The sequence below is a fragment of the Nipponia nippon genome, unplaced genomic scaffold (assembly GCF_047370975.1).
Source record: "Nipponia nippon isolate SJK-2023a ecotype South Korea unplaced genomic scaffold, ASM4737097v1 scaffold_15, whole genome shotgun sequence".
Lineage (NCBI taxonomy): Eukaryota > Metazoa > Chordata > Aves > Pelecaniformes > Threskiornithidae > Nipponia > Nipponia nippon.
The window spans coordinates 7,192,501-7,210,540 of NW_028262331.1; the positions used below are offsets into that span (position 1 = coordinate 7,192,501).

An 18,040-nucleotide genomic window follows, 5' to 3' on the forward strand; every position below is an offset into this window, starting at 1 on the left:
GTTTAGCCACTTAGCCAGCTTCTGCTTTTTCCAGTTTAGCCCCCTAGGCACGTTGCCCAGAGAGGCTGCGGAGACTCCTGCCTTGGAGATACTCAAAAGCCATCTGGATGTGGTTCGGGCAACCAGCTCTAGGTGGCCCTGGGTGAGCAGGAGAGCTGGGGAAGGTGACCTCCAGGGCTTCCTTCCAACCTCCGCCATTCTCCGATTCAATCGCTGCTCGCCGGATGCCTCGTAGCTCACTGTCTGCTCAGCGGTGTATAAACTCCCTGAGCAATTTCTAGCCCAGAGGAGACACAGCACTGAATAAATTTACATTACTTAGCTTTTTCTGCTGATGATTTGCTCCATGGTAAAACTAGCGGCTTTGTCTTCCCTGGCTCATATTTAAGAGATGTCCTTTCTCAAGCTCTTCCAATAATTAAGCTCTGCTGTATGGTAACAGGTACGGGCACTAACTGGTCAGATAGTGGAGGCTGCAGTGCAGTTTGCGTTGTTTTAGATACAGGTCTGTAAATGGCAGGTACCTTTTCTCCAGTCAGTTACTGAATGAGAGCTGTTGCAGAAGCGTTGCTCAAATACGGTGTGGAACTCGGACTCGCTAGGCAATGTTAGGTGCAGTGGGCTTTGTGCAGAGCTGTCTTTGGGGTCTGGTCTGCTCTGCAAGGACAGGGACCTTGGGAACGTGAGGTGTAGCTGTCTGAGCAGGTCCGCACCAGCTTCCCGGTGCGTGCTCGCTCTAGCTTTGTTCCGCCCAAGCCAAACCTGTGTTGAACCATTGCCTCTGCTGGTACTTGTGGTGGTCCTGTTTGTGGATGGTTCGTAAGCGAAGCCATGCGTGGAGCCCGCTTTTGCCTGACGTTGCACCTGAGGTAACAAGCGCTGGGAAGAGGGGGTGATGTTCAGGCATTTCGTGGCTGTGGGGAGCAGCTCAGGCCTAGTTCAGGCAGCCTGAGCTGATGGTGTGAAACGGAACGTGTCTGTGTGCGGTTTTCCCCAGGCCTGTAGGAAGATTTCCTTAGGTGAGGCTTGTGCTGAAAATTAACTGGCTTACTAGAAATGGCACAGAACGGCACATCCTCAAAGCCAGAGTACAAGGAGTGAAATCCCCAGATGCTGTCGTGTCGCAGCACTACCCTGGGTGAAGTACGGAGCCGGGCTCTCAGGTGGGTCACTGCGAGGACACAGGGCCACTGGTGCTGGGCTTCTGCTTCTCTTGCAGGAGCTGGGTTATGGGGGTTCTGGTCCCCCAGCTAACGGAGAGGTGACAGTCACTGGCTGGAAGAGATGACTGCAAGGGATTTCTTCATTAATAAAGAGAAATCTTTGCAATTTCTCCTAAATGATGTGAATTGGGGAAATGTATATAAATGACGAGGAAATATGAATTTGCGTAACATGCATTGTTTACACTGAAGAAGTTCTGAACAAAAGACTAAGAAAGTATCAGGCAATATGAATCATTGATGTTGTTAAGATAGAACAGTTGTTTTTCTTATAATGTGGTGGTAACCCAATTCAATCTGCTTCAAGCCAGCTATTCATCACTAAAATAAGAATTTAATAGGCTTTAGCCAGAATCTATATGCTATTAAAATGGAATAATCCTAATGCTCCCGTATAGACAACAGATTCTGATAGCATCTTTTAATCCTGCCGCAGCCAGAGCTTTGTGGCTGGCCTTTGTGTTATTTCTTATAGCTTCAGTTAATTTCTAGTTTGTCCTCTCTTTAAAAAAAATTAAAATTCGAAGATTTCAGGGGTTTCATCTTTAGTGCTTTTAAAAAAATTGAAGTCAAATGAGATAACCCCGTTATACTGGGTTTTGGATACATTTAGCATTTTGCTGTGGTAGCAACTGCCCCAAAGCGTAATCATATAGGGAAAGTGAGGGTTAAGGCAGAGAAACACTGGGAATACCTCAGTATTTTTCCAGTCTTGTCTGCAGTTCCAAAGGCATTGCATAGTAGCTGCATTCAAAGATCCTTGGCTGCACAATTTTGTATCTATGGAACATCGCTGCGTCATCAAAACCAGCCTTATTTGGAACTTGAGTTTTTAAATTAGACACGTTTCTGTTAACTATTTGATACAAACAGTAGGTGAGTGACTGTAATTCTCACAAGGGTATGCTTGCAGCTCCTTTTTGCTACTTTTGAAGAATTTCCTATAGAGGCTGTTTTCCTAAGCAGCAGGAATTCAGGTTTACTTAATGGCCACTGGATGTCACTGTTTCCCCACAAAAGTGTTATTTTGGAACATGACCGTTGGATTTCATATTTTGCTGCTATTTGATTGTCAGTGGAGCATTCCTTCAGGCTGTAATCCTACAGAAAGGGATACATCAAGTAGAAAGATACTTCCATTTAAGGAATAAGACAAGTGGATGGTTCCTTCCAAGGCCTGAGAAGTGTATAGATAGGAGCCTTTAAATATTATGATGTAAGTCTAGTAGTGACAGAAATACTGTCATGTAAATTAATTGAGTCCCCAGGGGTATCAGACAAGTTCTGACAAGGTATTATATTTAAGAATATTTGGATTTTAGACTGGTGTCTCTAGAGGTGGAGGATTCCATCTGTGTAACTATAACAAATGAAGCTGCCAAAATTATCCCTTCAGTGTGGGTTTTACATAAGTTGCATGAAAAAGTGTCTGGCCTTGCAAAAACACTTGATATTTTCCCAAGTGTGAACGTACACCTTTAAAAGAAACAGTTTTCTCTTTTAGCTGTGTGGCCTTCGTGAGGTTTGAATGAAGCACTGGCCTACCTGTTCTGGAGAAAATGTTAATGGTCCACCCTTGCATGCTGTTATTACAGGCTTCCTTCTTAAAGTGGCTACAGATCAATGGTGTAATTAAATTACAGACACATGTAAGTGATCTTCTGTTTACAGCATACAGAAAACAGGAGTATTATATTTTTCAGTATTTGGTAAAAATGGGCACTTGGGTGAACAGATTTTAGGAAATGTGCTTGTTTCCATCTTTTCAGAAAGCCGTCTTCCTCATGCTTCCTTTTGCCTTCTGTTTCAGCAGGTTCCGGTCATTGCTTTTCCTGCCATGAATTATTGTACTTTTTCATATATCATCTATAATTATATCATCATTTTAATTGTGAAAATATTTGATGATATTATGAAATTAAAATTATTGATTTGTCTTAAAATTTCACTGAGTAGTTAAGAGTTTGACTTCTCTTTTCCCAGATTTACGATTTCCACAGAATGTCTCCCCTGTCAGGAGAAACTTAGTGCCATCATACATATGTGGTGCTTAGGGACGTGGTTTAGAGGTGGACCTGGCAGTTAGGTTAACGGTTGGACTCGATGATCTCAGAGGTCCTTTCCAACCTTAATGATTCTGTATTTTCATCAGCAAAATAAGCACTGAGCAATTGCAAGATTCCTCCTCGTTCCCCCAAATAAAAGCCTCAGAAGGCAAGAGGATCATGTGTTGCTTTTGAAAACCCAGGCTGGCAGAGAGGTGAAATGAAATTGCCACTTTTATTCTCCCTGCATGCTGCTTTGGATGGCTTTCTCCTGATTCTTAACAGCTATCAGGATTTTAAATTTTGGTGGCAAGACGCTTGTTACGCGTTGTAACCAGCTCAGCTGGCTAGTGCACAGCAGTGACATAATCCCATTACTGACCTCGGAGCGCTGTTAATAGCAAGTGCACCTTTGGGCAGATCTTGTCTTTTTTTTCTGCCTTGCTTCTCCCTCCTCTGAAATGGAAGTGCAAGTGTTTGCCTCATATACTCTCTGGGAAAGCATGTGCACATGTGTGTATGCATACCGATGTTTCTGTGTTCCCCCAGCAGCTCCGTGTTTCTGTTTTGCTGTGGTGACCTCTCGGCTGGCGGTGATTCCTTTCCCAGCAAGCTGCACATTCTCCTTCCTCTGTGTAAGCGATTAAAACCAGATGCGCATAAAGAACTCTGTTATGATGCACTTTTGTGGGCTGATTTCATTCCCTGGCTAGAATGGTGGGCTGCCTCCCATGAAAGATGGGGGAGAAGCCCAGGCGGATTTAAACCCCTAAGTCTGAGCTCAACTCCCAGGCCTGAATCTATGTTGATATCACAGTGAATTAAGTGTAACATGACAAAAGCAAACTGAACTAAATCAGTGCTGGAGTGAGGGAGAGGAGAGGTGAGATCTGGTCTTGCATTTATCTGCATATGTTTGTTCTTTATAGGCTATTCTGTGGGTATTAATGAATCATTAAAGCCTGGAAAGAATAAGTAGCTTTGCATTGTTCCTGGATCAGCTTAATTTTGAAACACAGGAATCTGAGAAATAAGCTTGTGATCTCATGCAAAACTATGGAAGAGGAAAAGGCACCCTGCCATTTAATGGGTGTATTTATAGGAAGGTCATCTCACAGCCTGCATCTGACTCAAAGTAGGAGCCCTCTGGGAGTGTTTCTGGGGGTGATGGCCACGTTCCAGGGAGCCCCACATCATCCTGCAGCCCTGTCAGACGAGGATTGCTTTAGGCAGCAACATCGTGGTGGGGAAGGCCATCGAGACTCTGTGTGCTGAATGTCTTCCTTTATTGATGCTGTGGGAAATAACGATCACGCTGCCTCCTCAGGCCTCAGTTCTGTTAGGAGAGAAAAAACTAAGACACTTTGTGTGGGCTAATGTCCTCTGTTTCCCAGGGGTCCTGTTTTGTGAGTGACAAGGGGTATTAGTGGGCGTGCATGGTCGCCACTACAATCAGTTGTAAGGGTGGTCAGTCTGTGCTCCCAGAACCTCCAAGCGTCTCCAAGACTTGCACTCCTTTGAAGAACCAGCCCATTAAGAAACGGGCACTAGTGGCAAATTAAGTAACCAGTAGCCTAAGCGTTTTGGAACTGGGGCTGCTCTGTGCAGTCTCCTGTGCTTGTGATGAGCAGCTGACACTGTGTTCTTTGCAGGGTAACGTTCTGGCTAGTGTATTGTCTCATATGGCTTGCGCTGCCTCGTAACTGGGGTGTGTGAAGCGTGAGGAGAACTGGCTACCCACAGAAACAGTTGACCTCTGATGTTTCAATGCATGCTTGCTTGTCTTGGGGCTGAGGGAGCCTTGTGACAAACCTCACAACTAAACCACGGGCTCTAGCACTGTCGGGGTCAAATCAGCCGCCTCCCTTGAGATCTGAGTGGGCCGTTGTTGAAAGTCACGAGATGTTGCCTCTATACGTGCAGGCAGGGGTTAAGCATTATGAATTTGCAATAGCCAGCCAGCTTTCCCATATAAGAGCACTGCACTCATTGGCTCTCTTTTACTGAGAAATCTATCTAGTCATTTCCTGTGCAAGCCCTTCTTCACTTTGCAAAAAGCTATACCGTTGAGTAAATGACAATAATCCGTGCTTGTTCCTTCTCACAGGCAGCCTGGATTCTCTCATGGACCACCACCAACTAGGAGCTCGATGTTGTGCCATTAATAGAGTGCTAATATGAGCGTTGTCTTCTCTGCAGAAGAAGAGGACTCTCACCCATGGATGTAAATAATTTGGGGTCTGCTTTCATGCTTATTGATGCTTGTTGGTATTTGACTTGAATTCTACTGAGAGATTATTTACCCTCTGAAGGATCTGTTGGGACTCCTTGTCAGATCAGGTCTTGGGTGGAGCTCGCAGCAACTTGGGGTAAGTGCTGTGCTCTTCCTGTTTTGACAGCAGGGCTTTTTTGTGCTGCGCAACTCAAAATGGCTTGGTAAAGTCGTAGAAAGAAACAACTCAGCTTTTGAGTAGAGAAGTGAAAGTTGAGCTGGCAGACAGAGAGTGGTCTCTGTGTTTCCTAGGGATGCACAAAGTGGATTATATATTATAGGGTCTCTTTTTTTAGGACCATTTTGCTCTTGCTTTTAAACCAGACAGTCTGCCTGTACAAGACTGACAATAAATAACTCTCTCAAGCACTGTGGAGAGTTGGAAACTGCAGCTGAGAAATGATTTTGGGGAAAGGAAGACAGAAAAGCACAAGCAAACTATTGTGGAAGTACAAATAGCCATCTAAAGGATTGGCAAATGTACCAGTAAGTGTTTTGGGGGAGGAAATAAGTCTGAAAAGGGATTATAGGGTGTATGCCTGTGTGTGCAGAGGAATGTTTGTTATTAGAGTGCAGACTAAACTGAATGGCTGAATTATCGTAATGGTTCGTCTTGAAATCAGCCCTTGGATTTCTTGCTGTGAGCTGCATAAAGATGTTTTATGGCTGTTTTCTGCCTAGAACTATGTTTCTCCACATCCTAATCTAAGCCAGAATGCTTATTCTGTGTCAATTTACCTCTTTGCTGGTATAGGCTATGGAGTCTGGCTGTAGTCCCAGCAAGAGAGATTTCTCTTCAGAGAAAACCTGTTAACCATTTGGAGGGAGTACATGTGAATAAGACGGAGTTATTAAAAAAAGCTCTGCTTCAGGTTGGTAATCATGGATGTTTCCTCGCTGCCTCACAAACTGTGTGTGAATCTGCAGTCATATGCTGACTACAGATAGCTTGCATTGGGTGTGGATCTGAGATGTAGCCAGATATACGTGAAGAGATATCTCAGAAGAGTAAAGAAGGAGTACAGGACATAGTAGATGAGAGAAGTGGGCTGCCTGGGTGCTCTGATGAATACTGATGCTCTCTGTACAGCAGATCTGGATCCAGCTTTGCTCTTGGGAGAGCTGTGCTGTGTTCAGGCTCTGAGGACTGTGAGTGTCCACATGGCAGCTGGGGTGTGTGTTTGCCTGTGCTGTAGAGCTGGAAGTTCAAAGCCTGTGCCCGCATGGATAGCCAACAGCTCCAAACACTGGGGAGATCCCACTCGTTTTGCCCCAGGATGAAATGTGAGAATGCATGAGGGGAACATAATTTGTGCATATGTTTTCCCTGTAGAAATATTGTCATTCTTACCAACGGAGAACATGAACAAACCTATCACTCTGTTCCAAAGAAGGCCTACAGTTAGTCTTATCTTTTTGGCCGCTTGGTGACTAGCCTGCGTTGGCTGCACTGAGACAAGAACAATGATCATAGTCTCCTAAAGATCCACTTTCTTTGCCTTTTATGTAAGGACCCTGTGCTGCTGCCAACAGGTGAGGTCATCTCACAAAGGGGGTTCAGATGTTCTGCAGACAAGTTGCCTGTATTTCATGAACTGCTTTTGAACTTATCCATTGGTACCCTATTTAAGGCCTTCATCCTTTATTCAAGCACTCCCACCATGCAGAATTTTATTGAATCTGTCTCTCAAGGGACCCATAGTCAACTGTAGGAATGCTGGACCTGGAAACATGCTTTCTTCTACGTGTGCCTCACCGTACGTGTTCTAGGTTTGTGAACAAATTGTGTTAATTCTCCCTCTCCCTCGCAGGTTTAGTCTCCCAGTGGGGAACATCTTTGGTGATCTGCAAGACCATCTCTACTAGAAATGGATAACTTCACAAATGGGCAGCCGGGCCCAGGTCAGAGGAACAGGTTGATAGGATTGCTAGAAACAGATGACAGTATCCAGGATGATAAACCTGCATCTAGTAAAAAAGAAGAAAGATCAGGGCTACATGGAAAGAAAGGAGAGCCACGGCCTTTGGAGACACCTTATCAGAAGGAGAGCAGTGACTTTGCTCCTCAAGTCAAGGTTAATCTGAACTATCGGCCAGGACTTGTCAGCAAGTGAGTAACTTGGATATTTGACAAGGGTTGGATCCCTGTTGATCTGTACTGATCCCTGCTGGTAGGGGCCTGTGGACTTTACCAAAGTCTAAACTAAAAGTGACAATACAGGAATATTACAGGAATCTGGTGGGGGGTAGTTAAAGGCAGATAATTAAAGGCAGAAAGGGGACATATTAGCCCTTTACTTCTGCACTTGGAAGGTATGTGTATGGTGTGTGTTGTGGTGTATTTTGGGTATATCTGAACTAGCACCAAATAAGCTAAGTTGGGTGTGAGAGCAGCTTAGCATGGAGCCCTGAACTGTTCTTGCCAGGGAGGGATGTAAACTAGCTCACAGAGCGTTTCACACCATGTGATGGGACTGATTCTGGTCCTGCAGCTATCTTGGGCTTCTCTGTCTTTGTTCTCTGGATGCGTTCCAGGGTTGCACATCAGACTGGATCTGGGAAGAGCTCCAGCTGATGGAAAGAGCAACCACTCAATAGACAGTTATTTCCCAGAATTCTCCTTTTCTCTTGACTAAAAAAATAAAATACTTGTTTTTTCTGACAAACTTTTCTGCCTCCCTCCTTTCTTACACCGTCCCACTGGAACTTACTGCACGCTCTTGTCTTCCGCTTTCCAGAACTTCTTAACGCTTTGCATTTCTTCCGTAGCCAAAAGGACCCCAATCGCTTTGACAGAGACAGGCTCTTCAGTGCAGTCTCAAGGGGCAGCCCCGAGGCACTGGATGGTTTACTTGAGTACTTAAGGAGGACCTCCAAATTTCTCACCAATTCTGAATACACAGGTAGATTCCTGCTCAGTACTTCATAAACAGGGTTAGCAGAGGCAGCGCTTGTTAATGTAGGAGGGAAGGAGGGGAATCTGCTCGTGGTTCTTTGCTTTCTCCAGCCCTCTGTCCATTCTTTTGTTTTCCTAATGTCCACCTAAGGATGGAGAATGCCATTAATTACATATATCCTAAGGCTTTTGCCTCTACTGCAGACTAAAAATACCGAGAAAGGCCTTTAAAATAATTATTGTATTTGGTCCTACAGTGACAGTTAAGTGCTGAAACAAGTAATACAGATGTGTGCAAAGTACGTGTGCAACCCATTCAATACTCCTTTTCTACTAGATGCAAAGACTGGGAAGACCTGCTTAATGAAAGCCCTGTTAAACTTAAAAAATGGAAAGAATGACACAATCCCACTTTTGCTGGAAATAGACCAAAAGACACAGAATCCCAGGCCACTCGTCAATGTGGCATGCTCTGACTGTTACTACGGAGGTAAGGTTTCTGTTCTCATGCTGTGACAGAGCAGCCTCCCCATTAGGCAGGTGAGATGTGGAGATACAAGGAAAAAGAGGGGAACCAGAGCTTATGCAGCACTGCAGTTCCAGAGTTCTGGTGCAGTTACAGTAACGGCCTTCTTACCTTTTAATTCTGATTTCTGATTCTGGTCTGCATCCTCTTCAGCCCTGAATTATACACTTCACTTTGCAACTTTGTTCTCAGTCTATAAAACAGAAATTACAGACATTTAATAACACAGGAATATGAGAGGATTTGCTTTGGAAAGCTTAAAAAGCACATCTAAAAGTGAAAAAGAAATAGTATATCGCTATTAAAGAGTGAATTCTGCTGGCTGGGTTATCCTTTTAATAGCAGACCCGCAACAGTCATGTATGTGTATAGTTGTCTTTATCCTCTCATAGCTGCTTGGGATCTTAGTGCGAGGCAGGGATAATTGCCTGGTCTTGTGTTGAATTTCTGAGTCTTGGGGCTTGTCTTCTGACTTAGTGTTTCCAACATGCTTTTCCCATGAACATTGTTGAAAGTCATCACTTGCCACCCACCCCCTGCCTAGCACTGGGAATGCAGGATTGCTATGCAGAACTCACAGTGATTGTTGAAACAGTGCTTTGCTGAAGCGTCCTTTGCCTGTTCCCTCTGACAGTGGCTCTGAGTGATAGGTTTTGCCTGTTTCCTTAGGTCAGACAGCACTCCATATTGCCATAGAGAAAAGGAGCCTAGATTTAGTGAAAATTCTAGTAGAGAATGGAGCTGATGTCCATGCCAGAGCCCATGGTGAATTCTTCAAGAAGAAGAAAGAAGGCGTTTCCTTTTATTTTGGTGAGTCAGTGTGGAACATGTTCCTTCACTTTTTTTATTGCCTTACTGCATGCGATGCTGCTAATTCTGGTTGGGTTTGCTTCTCTGTGCATGGGTTGCCATGTCCACTGTCCTGTAATCAAGCTCTTGTCTTATTTGAATGGCAGGATCTTTTCACAGATTGAGGTGTCCAATGAGGATTTGCCATCATCATTGGGTTTATGTATTTAATCATATCCAAGGGGCTTCAGACAGAGACAAATACTTAGTTAGTTTAGCCAAATTAGGGGTCTGGGAAAGTGTTTTAGCTGCCCCCAGAAATAAGGAGTAATTGTTTACTGCAAAACCCTTTCTGAATCTAGAGACGCTGAGAAAGAACTTGTTGTGTGTTCCAGTTGTAAAACTATAGGCTAAATATATTTTCCTACAATTGCTATTTTTTTTTCTTTAATTTTATTCCACCCCTTTCTGCTTCCCCTCCAAATACTGTCCTAATCTCTTCAGGTGAACTTCCCCTCTCCTTGGCTGCTTGTACCAACCAGCTTGAGGTGGTGGAATATCTTCTAAACAATCCCCACCAGAAAGCCAGGCTCCAGGAGCAGGATACACAGGGCAACACCGTCCTCCATGCCCTGGTGATGATTGCAGATGACACTAAGGAGAACACAGAGTTTGTGAGCACAACATATGTTGAGATCTTGAAGGCAGGTGTGAAGGTTGACCCAACGTGGAAACTGGAGGAGATAGTGAATTATGATGGATTAAATCCTCTGCAGCTTGCTGCCAAGACAGGCAAAGTGGAGGTAAAGACAACTAGAGGGAATCGCTGGGGTTGCTGAGAAACAAGGAAGACTGCAGCATACACCCTCAGCATAGCAGTGGGGTTCGATGTAGGAGCATCGTGCACCCAACCCATAGTGATGCTGCTGACGGTGGCAGTGCCACCGGAGACAATAAAGGAGGCCGCCTCCAGGCCACTCCAGTTAGTGTCCTACAGAGTCTCAGCTGGCTGATGCTGCTCTCTGTCCCAGCCAAGACGGCTGGTCTGGACTGAAATCGGTTCTACTCCTGGAAGAGCTGATACAAGGTGTAGTTAGACTGCCCACTTTTAGCCGGATAGTCTGGTGTTTGGATGCGTCGAAGTGTATAATGCAAAAAGTTGGGTGTCCTGTATTTGCAGGTGATTTGGGTGTGCTTGTGTCATTCTGCACCTTCACCACATACACGCTTTTCTGATACACATCCGGTTTCTCTTCAGATCTTCAAGCGCATCATCCAAAGAGAGATCAAAGACCCAGTGTACAGGCACCTGTCGCGCAAGTTCACTGAATGGACCTATGGACCTATCCATGTGTCTCTCTATGACTTGTCCTCTATAGACAGCTTTGAGGAAAATTCTGTGCTGGAGATTCTCGCATACAGCAGTGACACACCGGTGAGTGCTTTTACTGACAGTCAAAGACAGCACCGTTTTTTCTGCCTTTCTATAGTGTTGCTGTATAATTATGCAAATCATTTCAAGTTAATGTGGTTATTTCACATGATCGTTTTTCTGGAAAAGAAATGCATGATGGAAGTATATGCATATTTTATTATTTATAGTCTGCTTGATGTGCCTCTGATAATCTATACTATGAGAGAAATTTTTGATCCTTTGGTTGTCCTAAGCGTAGGTGTGTCCAAATACCTTGATGAAGCCAAGCAGAAGTAACTTCCTATGGGATGGTTGACTTCTTCCATACTGAAAGGCCTGACTGAATAAGCCCTTAGGGATACCCTAACTGGAGCCACTGGACTCCAGCCCTGAAAAAGACAATCCTCTGGTGAATTTGCATTCCTGTTGACACATGGGTACATTTTTGTTGTTTTGTTTTTTTTTTTTTCCACAGAATCGGTACAAGATGGTGGTTTTGGAGCCACTGAACAAACTGCTTCAGCAAAAATGGGAAACGTTTGCTTCCAAGAGATTCTACTTCAGTTTTGTCTCGTACTTGTCATTCATGATCATCTTTACAGCCATTGCGTACTATCAGCCCTTACGGGTAAAGGTAGGCCTAGTCGTCTTTTATCTGGAAAGGCCTGAATGGATGGAGCTGAGTTTAAAAAGTGCGGGGTGGTTATCATCACTACCTCTGCCTGTCTTCAGTGCTTTGGGTTTTTTTGTTTTTATCTTGCAGCCCTCATTTCCAGTGGAGTTCACGGCTGGAGGCTTCCTGTGGGTCTCTGGACTGATCATTATCTTGCTAGGAGGTGTTTATCTAATTTTTGCTCAGGTATGGGGATCTCTCATCTAGTTTCACTGTAAGAAAGAAAAAAAGGAAACCATCGCTGACATTGAGGCAAGAGATTCAGTTCTTCTGACATCAGGATGTGCGTGAGTGGATGGCAGGATGGAATCCTGCTCTGAAACACTTACAGTGTCAGTACGAGATATCTAGCAGTGACAGGGGTGGCACAAGCCAGGTTGCTGGGCAAGAGGAAGAATAGGCTCACAGCAGTAAATAATTATGAGAGACTTCTGTGATTTATGGTACTAAAATGCATCATTGGCATCTAATGCAGTCTATTAATAAAGACATTGCGCTGAGCCATGATTCAGCCCTTGTTTATCTGTGCCCTTTATAAACAAGTCCTTTTTGTCATCTCGGAAGGATGACTAGCTGAAATTTGGGATCTTGAAAATGAAAGCATGAAGAGGAGCTTATGGAGCAAACCTTTCCCCTGATAGGCTATGTATGCCAGGCAGGAATCACTCTCTAGCATGCCCTGTTGTTTTGATTAATGGCTACTATTGTTTTTTCTCTATTAGAGTCTGTACTTGCGGAGGAGACGCCAATCCCTGAAGACTATGTGTTCTGACAGCTGCATTGAGATCTTGATGTATGTCTCTCGAGGTTTTTTGCACAATGAAAGCATGGGTGAAATTGGTTCTCTGCTGTGTGCAGCTAAGTTGCCCTAACATTACTAGAGAGACGGTGAGCAGGAAAGATTGATTCTCTGCCACTGCCTCCTCTTTCCATCCCTTCCCTGCTTGCTTCTCCTACCTGCTGAATCTTGTCATAACCCTTTGTTGTAATGGAATTTGCTGGGTAGGGTCTGTCCTTGGATTTGTAGCTGAACACAGCAAAGGTCAGACCCTCAATTATTCCACAGTTAAGAACGTATACTTGTTAGAAAAAAGAACTCAAGTTTTTAATCATACAGTTGCTATGGCTCAGATTTGATCAAAAGGAAAATAATTTTCCATTTTTCTGAGGAGAAATATATGTAGATGCACGTGTGCGCACGTAGGTGTGCATGTGTTTGTAAGCGTTAAAATTCTTTTCCATTTAGTATCAGTTATGTGAGTTACATCAAGCACTTCAGAGTTTCCATACTGTGAGATTAACCAGTTCATAACAAAACTGCAGCAATTTGTGGGTCTGGTTATAACAGGATTTGCTTATATAAACTGTGTGTCTGATTAACTGCCACTCTATATGTTCCATGTAGCCTCGTAAAATGTGTTTGCTTTTCCTTGCAAAACAGAGCAAGGCCCTGCAAATGGGCCTTTTTGCTGAGGTAAGTCACTGTGTGACTACTTCTCTCCAGCTTCATCCAGGCTTTCTCATTGCTGCTGTCAGCAGTCCTGTATGGTGCAAGTTCAGAAAACTATGTGGCGGTGATGGTATTCTCCCTGCTTTTGGGATGGGTGAACATGCTGTATTACACTCGGGGCTTTCAACGCACTGGGATCTACAGTGTCATGATACAGAAGGTCAGTACTCGGAAAAAACTTTATATGAAAAGCTTTTGGGTGTGAGGAGCTAATAGAAGGCCTGCAATTACTTTTCTTCTCTCAGGATCATGAAAACCATAAATGGAATTGATGTACTGGCTATGGAAGTAAAGAAATTGCAGAAGGCAATTAGATCAGTGTCTTCAGGGAAGTACAGTTGTGGCAAACCACTAGTTTGCCATCTTTGAATATAGCAAGTGAGAGCAGCTGACACCCGTTTGTCACAAAATGACTCAAAACTAGCAGTCAAAACCAGTGCAAGTTCCCTGGAACTGTTATGCTTGGGCTGAGAAGTGTTTCCAGGTCCATAAAGAAAGGCAAGACGAAGCAAGTGAATTGAGGTGTCAGGGAAGAATTCTGATCACCACTTGTGTGAAACCCAGTGAAGACAGAAAACAAAGACGTGTGTTGAAACAATTTGGAAACAGCCATACTGGGGAACTGATATGATATTTATTTGTTTCAAAGAAGCTATTCATACAAACATAACAAAGAGGTTCATGTAGTGCTCTCAGATTAAGCTACTAATGATGTTACTTACCCAAGGAAGTAATTTAACATGTTAAACTGGATAAAAGCATTTTCCAACTTGCTTTCAGTATTGTTACTGGCAGTTGGTTTATGATGTGTGAGAACAGGAGATCATCCTGGTGATTTCACGTGAGATAAAGAATGGCACTTCCTCCTGATTTGTGTTTCAGACTATTCTGAGAGATCTGCTGCGTTTCCTCTTGGTTTATATGATCTTCCTCTTTGGCTTTGCTGCAGGTAAGGACTTAGGCAGCATTATGTTATAGGCCGGGCTGCAAGAAGTAAATTTTTCTGAGGAGGATTCAAATTCTGTTTTTCTCATAGCTCTGGTTACGCTGATGGGGGATGCTCCTTCAGTCTCTCAGAACAAGTCTCTTGCTCAGATGGAGAGCGCTGGGAGCCATGCTATGTATGGCGGGCTGCTTAGCGTCTCCCTGGAGCTCTTCAAGATCACCATTGGGATGGGCGACCTGGAGTTCCAGGAACATGCCAGATTCAGATACTTCGTCATGCTCCTGCTGCTTCTCTTTGTGATCCTCACTTACATTCTTTTGCTCAACATGCTGATTGCGCTCATGAGCGAGACTGTCACGGGTATTTCTGATGATAGCAAAAGCATCTGGAAGCTGCAGGTGGGACACAGTGCTGCTCAGCAGCTACGTCATGGCCCAAACTCCTACTTGAGTCTCATAACATCAGAGATGACAGTGCCTGTCCTTGTCCTAAGCTTCCGCTATAAACTTCTCTTTTACATAAATATGCCACTCTGGGGGTAAATCCTAACATAATTTTTGGACATATTTAAAACTCATGCTGTTTGCATGGCTACCAGCTAGTCCAGATCCACGTGCATAAGTAACTTGAGAGAGTAAGTAACTGACTGGTGCTATTAAGCTAAGGAGCACTTTGGGATTGAGTTCCAAAGTGATTTTCTAAGTCAAAGTAGTTGCTGATTGGGGAAGGCTTAATTGAAAAGAGGGGCTGGGCTCTGTATGCCCTTTTTCTCTCTGACATTGACTTCTTCTTTCAGAGGGCTATTGCTATTCTAGAAATAGAGAAGGCCTGGCTGTGGCGCCAAGGTGGGAAGAGGAGATCTGGCTGCTTCATGTCAGTGGGCCTCAATAAGAAAGACGAGAGATGGTGTTTCAGGTAGGACAGATGTACCATTACCTCTTATGCTCCAGTCTAGTAATGGGTTCCCATGATTCATAAGCTGGTAGCCCTGAACTGCCGCAGGGAATTTCAGCACTGACTCAACAGAGTAACTCAACCTGTTTCTGGGTACATGCAAATTGGTTGGTGAGTGCAATGCTGGAAGTTTGAGAGCTAGTTGAGATGCCAACATTGTCACCCAGACATGCTGTCACCAAAAGATGTCCTGTTTAACCCACATCTGTGCAAGTGGTTATGGTGGCAGGGTGTCTGCAATGATGTTTTCTTTGCTGCTTCAAGTATAGCTGTGCCCGGAGCAGGCTGTGGTGGGAGGGATGCAGGCTGGTGGCCCCCTCCCTCAGGAACACACAACTTGAGTGCAACACGAGGGGGCAGCACCCTTCCTCGCACAGAGGGTCTGGGAAAGCAGATGTACCTTTCTCCAACCAGCGAACTGAACCGCAGGCAGCACTTCGGTAACTCCAGGGTGTTATGGGCTATGGAGCGTGTATAGAAAGTAGAATCTTCTCCTTTGCATTAAGTATGTTCTCTGGGAGGAGCTAAACTATTTTAAAACAAACAACCTAGACCAGCACACAGTATGCAGGGGAAGATATTTACCTTGTGGTGCTTAGACTACAGAAGATCTTTACTCAAAAAAAAAAAAAAAATCTGTAGGGTGTTGTTGCTACAGCCAAACCATTGGGATTGTGTTGGCAGGATGAACTGGGTTGGGATGCTGTGGGGCAATCAGATATGGACTGAAATGCTGTGCTCCATGCATCAGCGTCTGTTGCATTTTGTCTCTCCAGAGTAGAGGAAATTAAATGGACGAATTGGGCAAAGGATGTGGGAGTTCTTAAAGAAGACCCTGGAAACACCAATGATTCAGAAATAAATCCAGAAGGTAAATTAAATCATGAAGAAAGGTCTTCAGTATCCTGTTAGCTTCCTGCTCAGCAACTACTCTTGGCATGTTATTATGTCTTTGGTAACAGAAATTTTAGGCAGGCCAGCTTGCTCATGAAATTGCTTCCACACAGCATCCCTCAATAGTAGCAGCGTCACTTGTGAGCTGAGAAAATAAAGAATTATAGTAGGTATGGACCTGGTCAGAGTTTGGGAACAAATAATGAGAATGAAGGAGATGCCATTCCTACTTACCTCTGGTAGAAACAGGCAGGAAGCGCTGCTGAGAAAAGCAAGGGCTGTTCTTCCCTCCGACGCAGTAGCCCAAATGTGCTTTTTCTAGGAAAGGCAAAATCTAGGCCCACTCATACTGCAAGTGTTAAAACTACAGGGCTTTTATAGCACAAATCAGGGCATTAACATTGGCAACTTTGTCAAATTCTGCCTAAGATAATTGTTTGCTTCCTTTGTTACACCTGGGAATCAAATCTGTGGGGAAAATGGGGAGCTGTTACTTTCTCTAGAGATATTTTGTTCAGCCTGACAGAGCTTGGACAAGAAGCTCCACCAGATTTAAACACAGCCCCCTGCTCTTCCAGCGTAGGTTCTTCCTAGATGCCAGTTTTCTAGGAGTGGGGAGGTTGCAACACTTAAAATACTATCTGTTCTATGTTGGGTTTTCCCTAAACCTGTGCTCTTCTAAAAACTGGATCCCTTTGTCAGCTTCCTGCTGACAAAGGGCTGCTGTTTTTATGTCTCCTGCTGTAGAGACAAGATCATGGAAACGGATGCCACAGAAACAACTGAGATCAGCTGTTTCAGAGGAGCAGTCACTATTGCAGCCCCAGCTATCAGCAACTGAGATGATGCCTCTAGAGGGACAAACCAGAAATCTTTAGCAGGTTTTCTGGATTGCAACCTTGCTTCCAACTTCAAAGGAGTAGTTCTTCCTATAGCGGCTGGAAGAATTGAAGGCATTATTAGTATTAAAGTGCATTTCATCGAAGACTGTGGTTCAGCCTGTGGCTTTAAAGATTTTCATGCACTTTAACCATTAATTTCCTCTGAAGAAACTATTTTTACTCAACTTTCTCTGCCTAACACTTTCTTATTACTATGTCTAATGGTATAAGTGCAAGAGCAAGATCATAGGGGCAGTGGGGAGTGGTCTTTGGGAAGGCAGTGCTTTCTGAGCTGTATAGAAATAATGCTGTTTGCCATAGAGAAGCAAAGGATGGAGTGACCTATCTAAGAATGGGTGGACTGCTATTTTTTTGGCACAAGAGACTGTGCTTTGGAATAAAGAGTGTTGCAGAGGCATAAAAAGTTGCGAAGGATGGAGTTGGCTTCTGTGCAAAACACTGTCAGTTTGAGACATGAGTGGACAAATACTCAGTCTTCAGTCATCAAGAGCCATACTGAGTCTTTGTGTCAGCACCTGCAGTGCTCGGTGTTTAGTCCACATCAGAATTCCCGTTTTACAGTATTAAAATGAAATCGTTTGCACGGTGTGCGCATTTGCTTAAGAGCACAAAAGCGATGTGTATTTCCTGGATCTGTAAGTTCACATGGTGAATTTCTGAAACATCTGTCTTTCACAGGTTGCTTTGTCTCTGTAGAAAACAGCAGCAGAATCCTGCACATGGCTTCTGAGAGAGAGACGGGCCAAAATGCGTCGTGCGGTTAATATTTCCTGTCGGTCTTAGTGGGTATCCTGTCTTGCTGTAAACGATTACAAAGACCTAATTTCTTTTTGTAATGTGCACGTTGCTTCAGTCGGGATGGGAAACATATTTCAAACTCTGTGGAAAAGAGATAAAAATGAGCTGGCTCACTTTCAGCCTATATTTAAAAATAACATGTATTTCTATAAACTATCAATATAGTAAGTTTACTTAATAGAAAATGTTCATCCTTGG

At 44.0% G+C, this 18,040-nt stretch overlaps 1 protein-coding gene across 1 annotated transcript in view; it reads left to right on the forward strand.

The window, feature by feature from the left end:
• Positions 1-17,998, forward strand: part of LOC104012182 (transient receptor potential cation channel subfamily V member 2) — a 26,005-nt gene extending 8,007 nt beyond the window's left edge. Inside the window, exons 2-18 of the mRNA XM_087751841.1 lie at positions 5,376-5,637; positions 6,295-6,412; positions 7,352-7,650; positions 8,310-8,443; positions 8,774-8,926; positions 9,632-9,772; positions 10,256-10,554; positions 11,010-11,186; positions 11,641-11,799; positions 11,929-12,024; positions 12,561-12,631; positions 13,343-13,508; positions 14,231-14,297; positions 14,385-14,692; positions 15,091-15,209; positions 16,025-16,119; positions 16,890-17,998. Of these exons, the coding sequence (XP_087607967.1) occupies positions 7,409-7,650; positions 8,310-8,443; positions 8,774-8,926; positions 9,632-9,772; positions 10,256-10,554; positions 11,010-11,186; positions 11,641-11,799; positions 11,929-12,024; positions 12,561-12,631; positions 13,343-13,508; positions 14,231-14,297; positions 14,385-14,692; positions 15,091-15,209; positions 16,025-16,119; positions 16,890-17,020 (2,358 nt within the window). The 5' untranslated portion in view covers positions 5,376-5,637; positions 6,295-6,412; positions 7,352-7,408 and the 3' untranslated portion in view covers positions 17,021-17,998. The remainder of the gene's footprint in view (positions 1-5,375; positions 5,638-6,294; positions 6,413-7,351; positions 7,651-8,309; positions 8,444-8,773; positions 8,927-9,631; positions 9,773-10,255; positions 10,555-11,009; positions 11,187-11,640; positions 11,800-11,928; positions 12,025-12,560; positions 12,632-13,342; positions 13,509-14,230; positions 14,298-14,384; positions 14,693-15,090; positions 15,210-16,024; positions 16,120-16,889) is intronic.
• Positions 17,999-18,040: the final 42 nt, after the last annotated feature.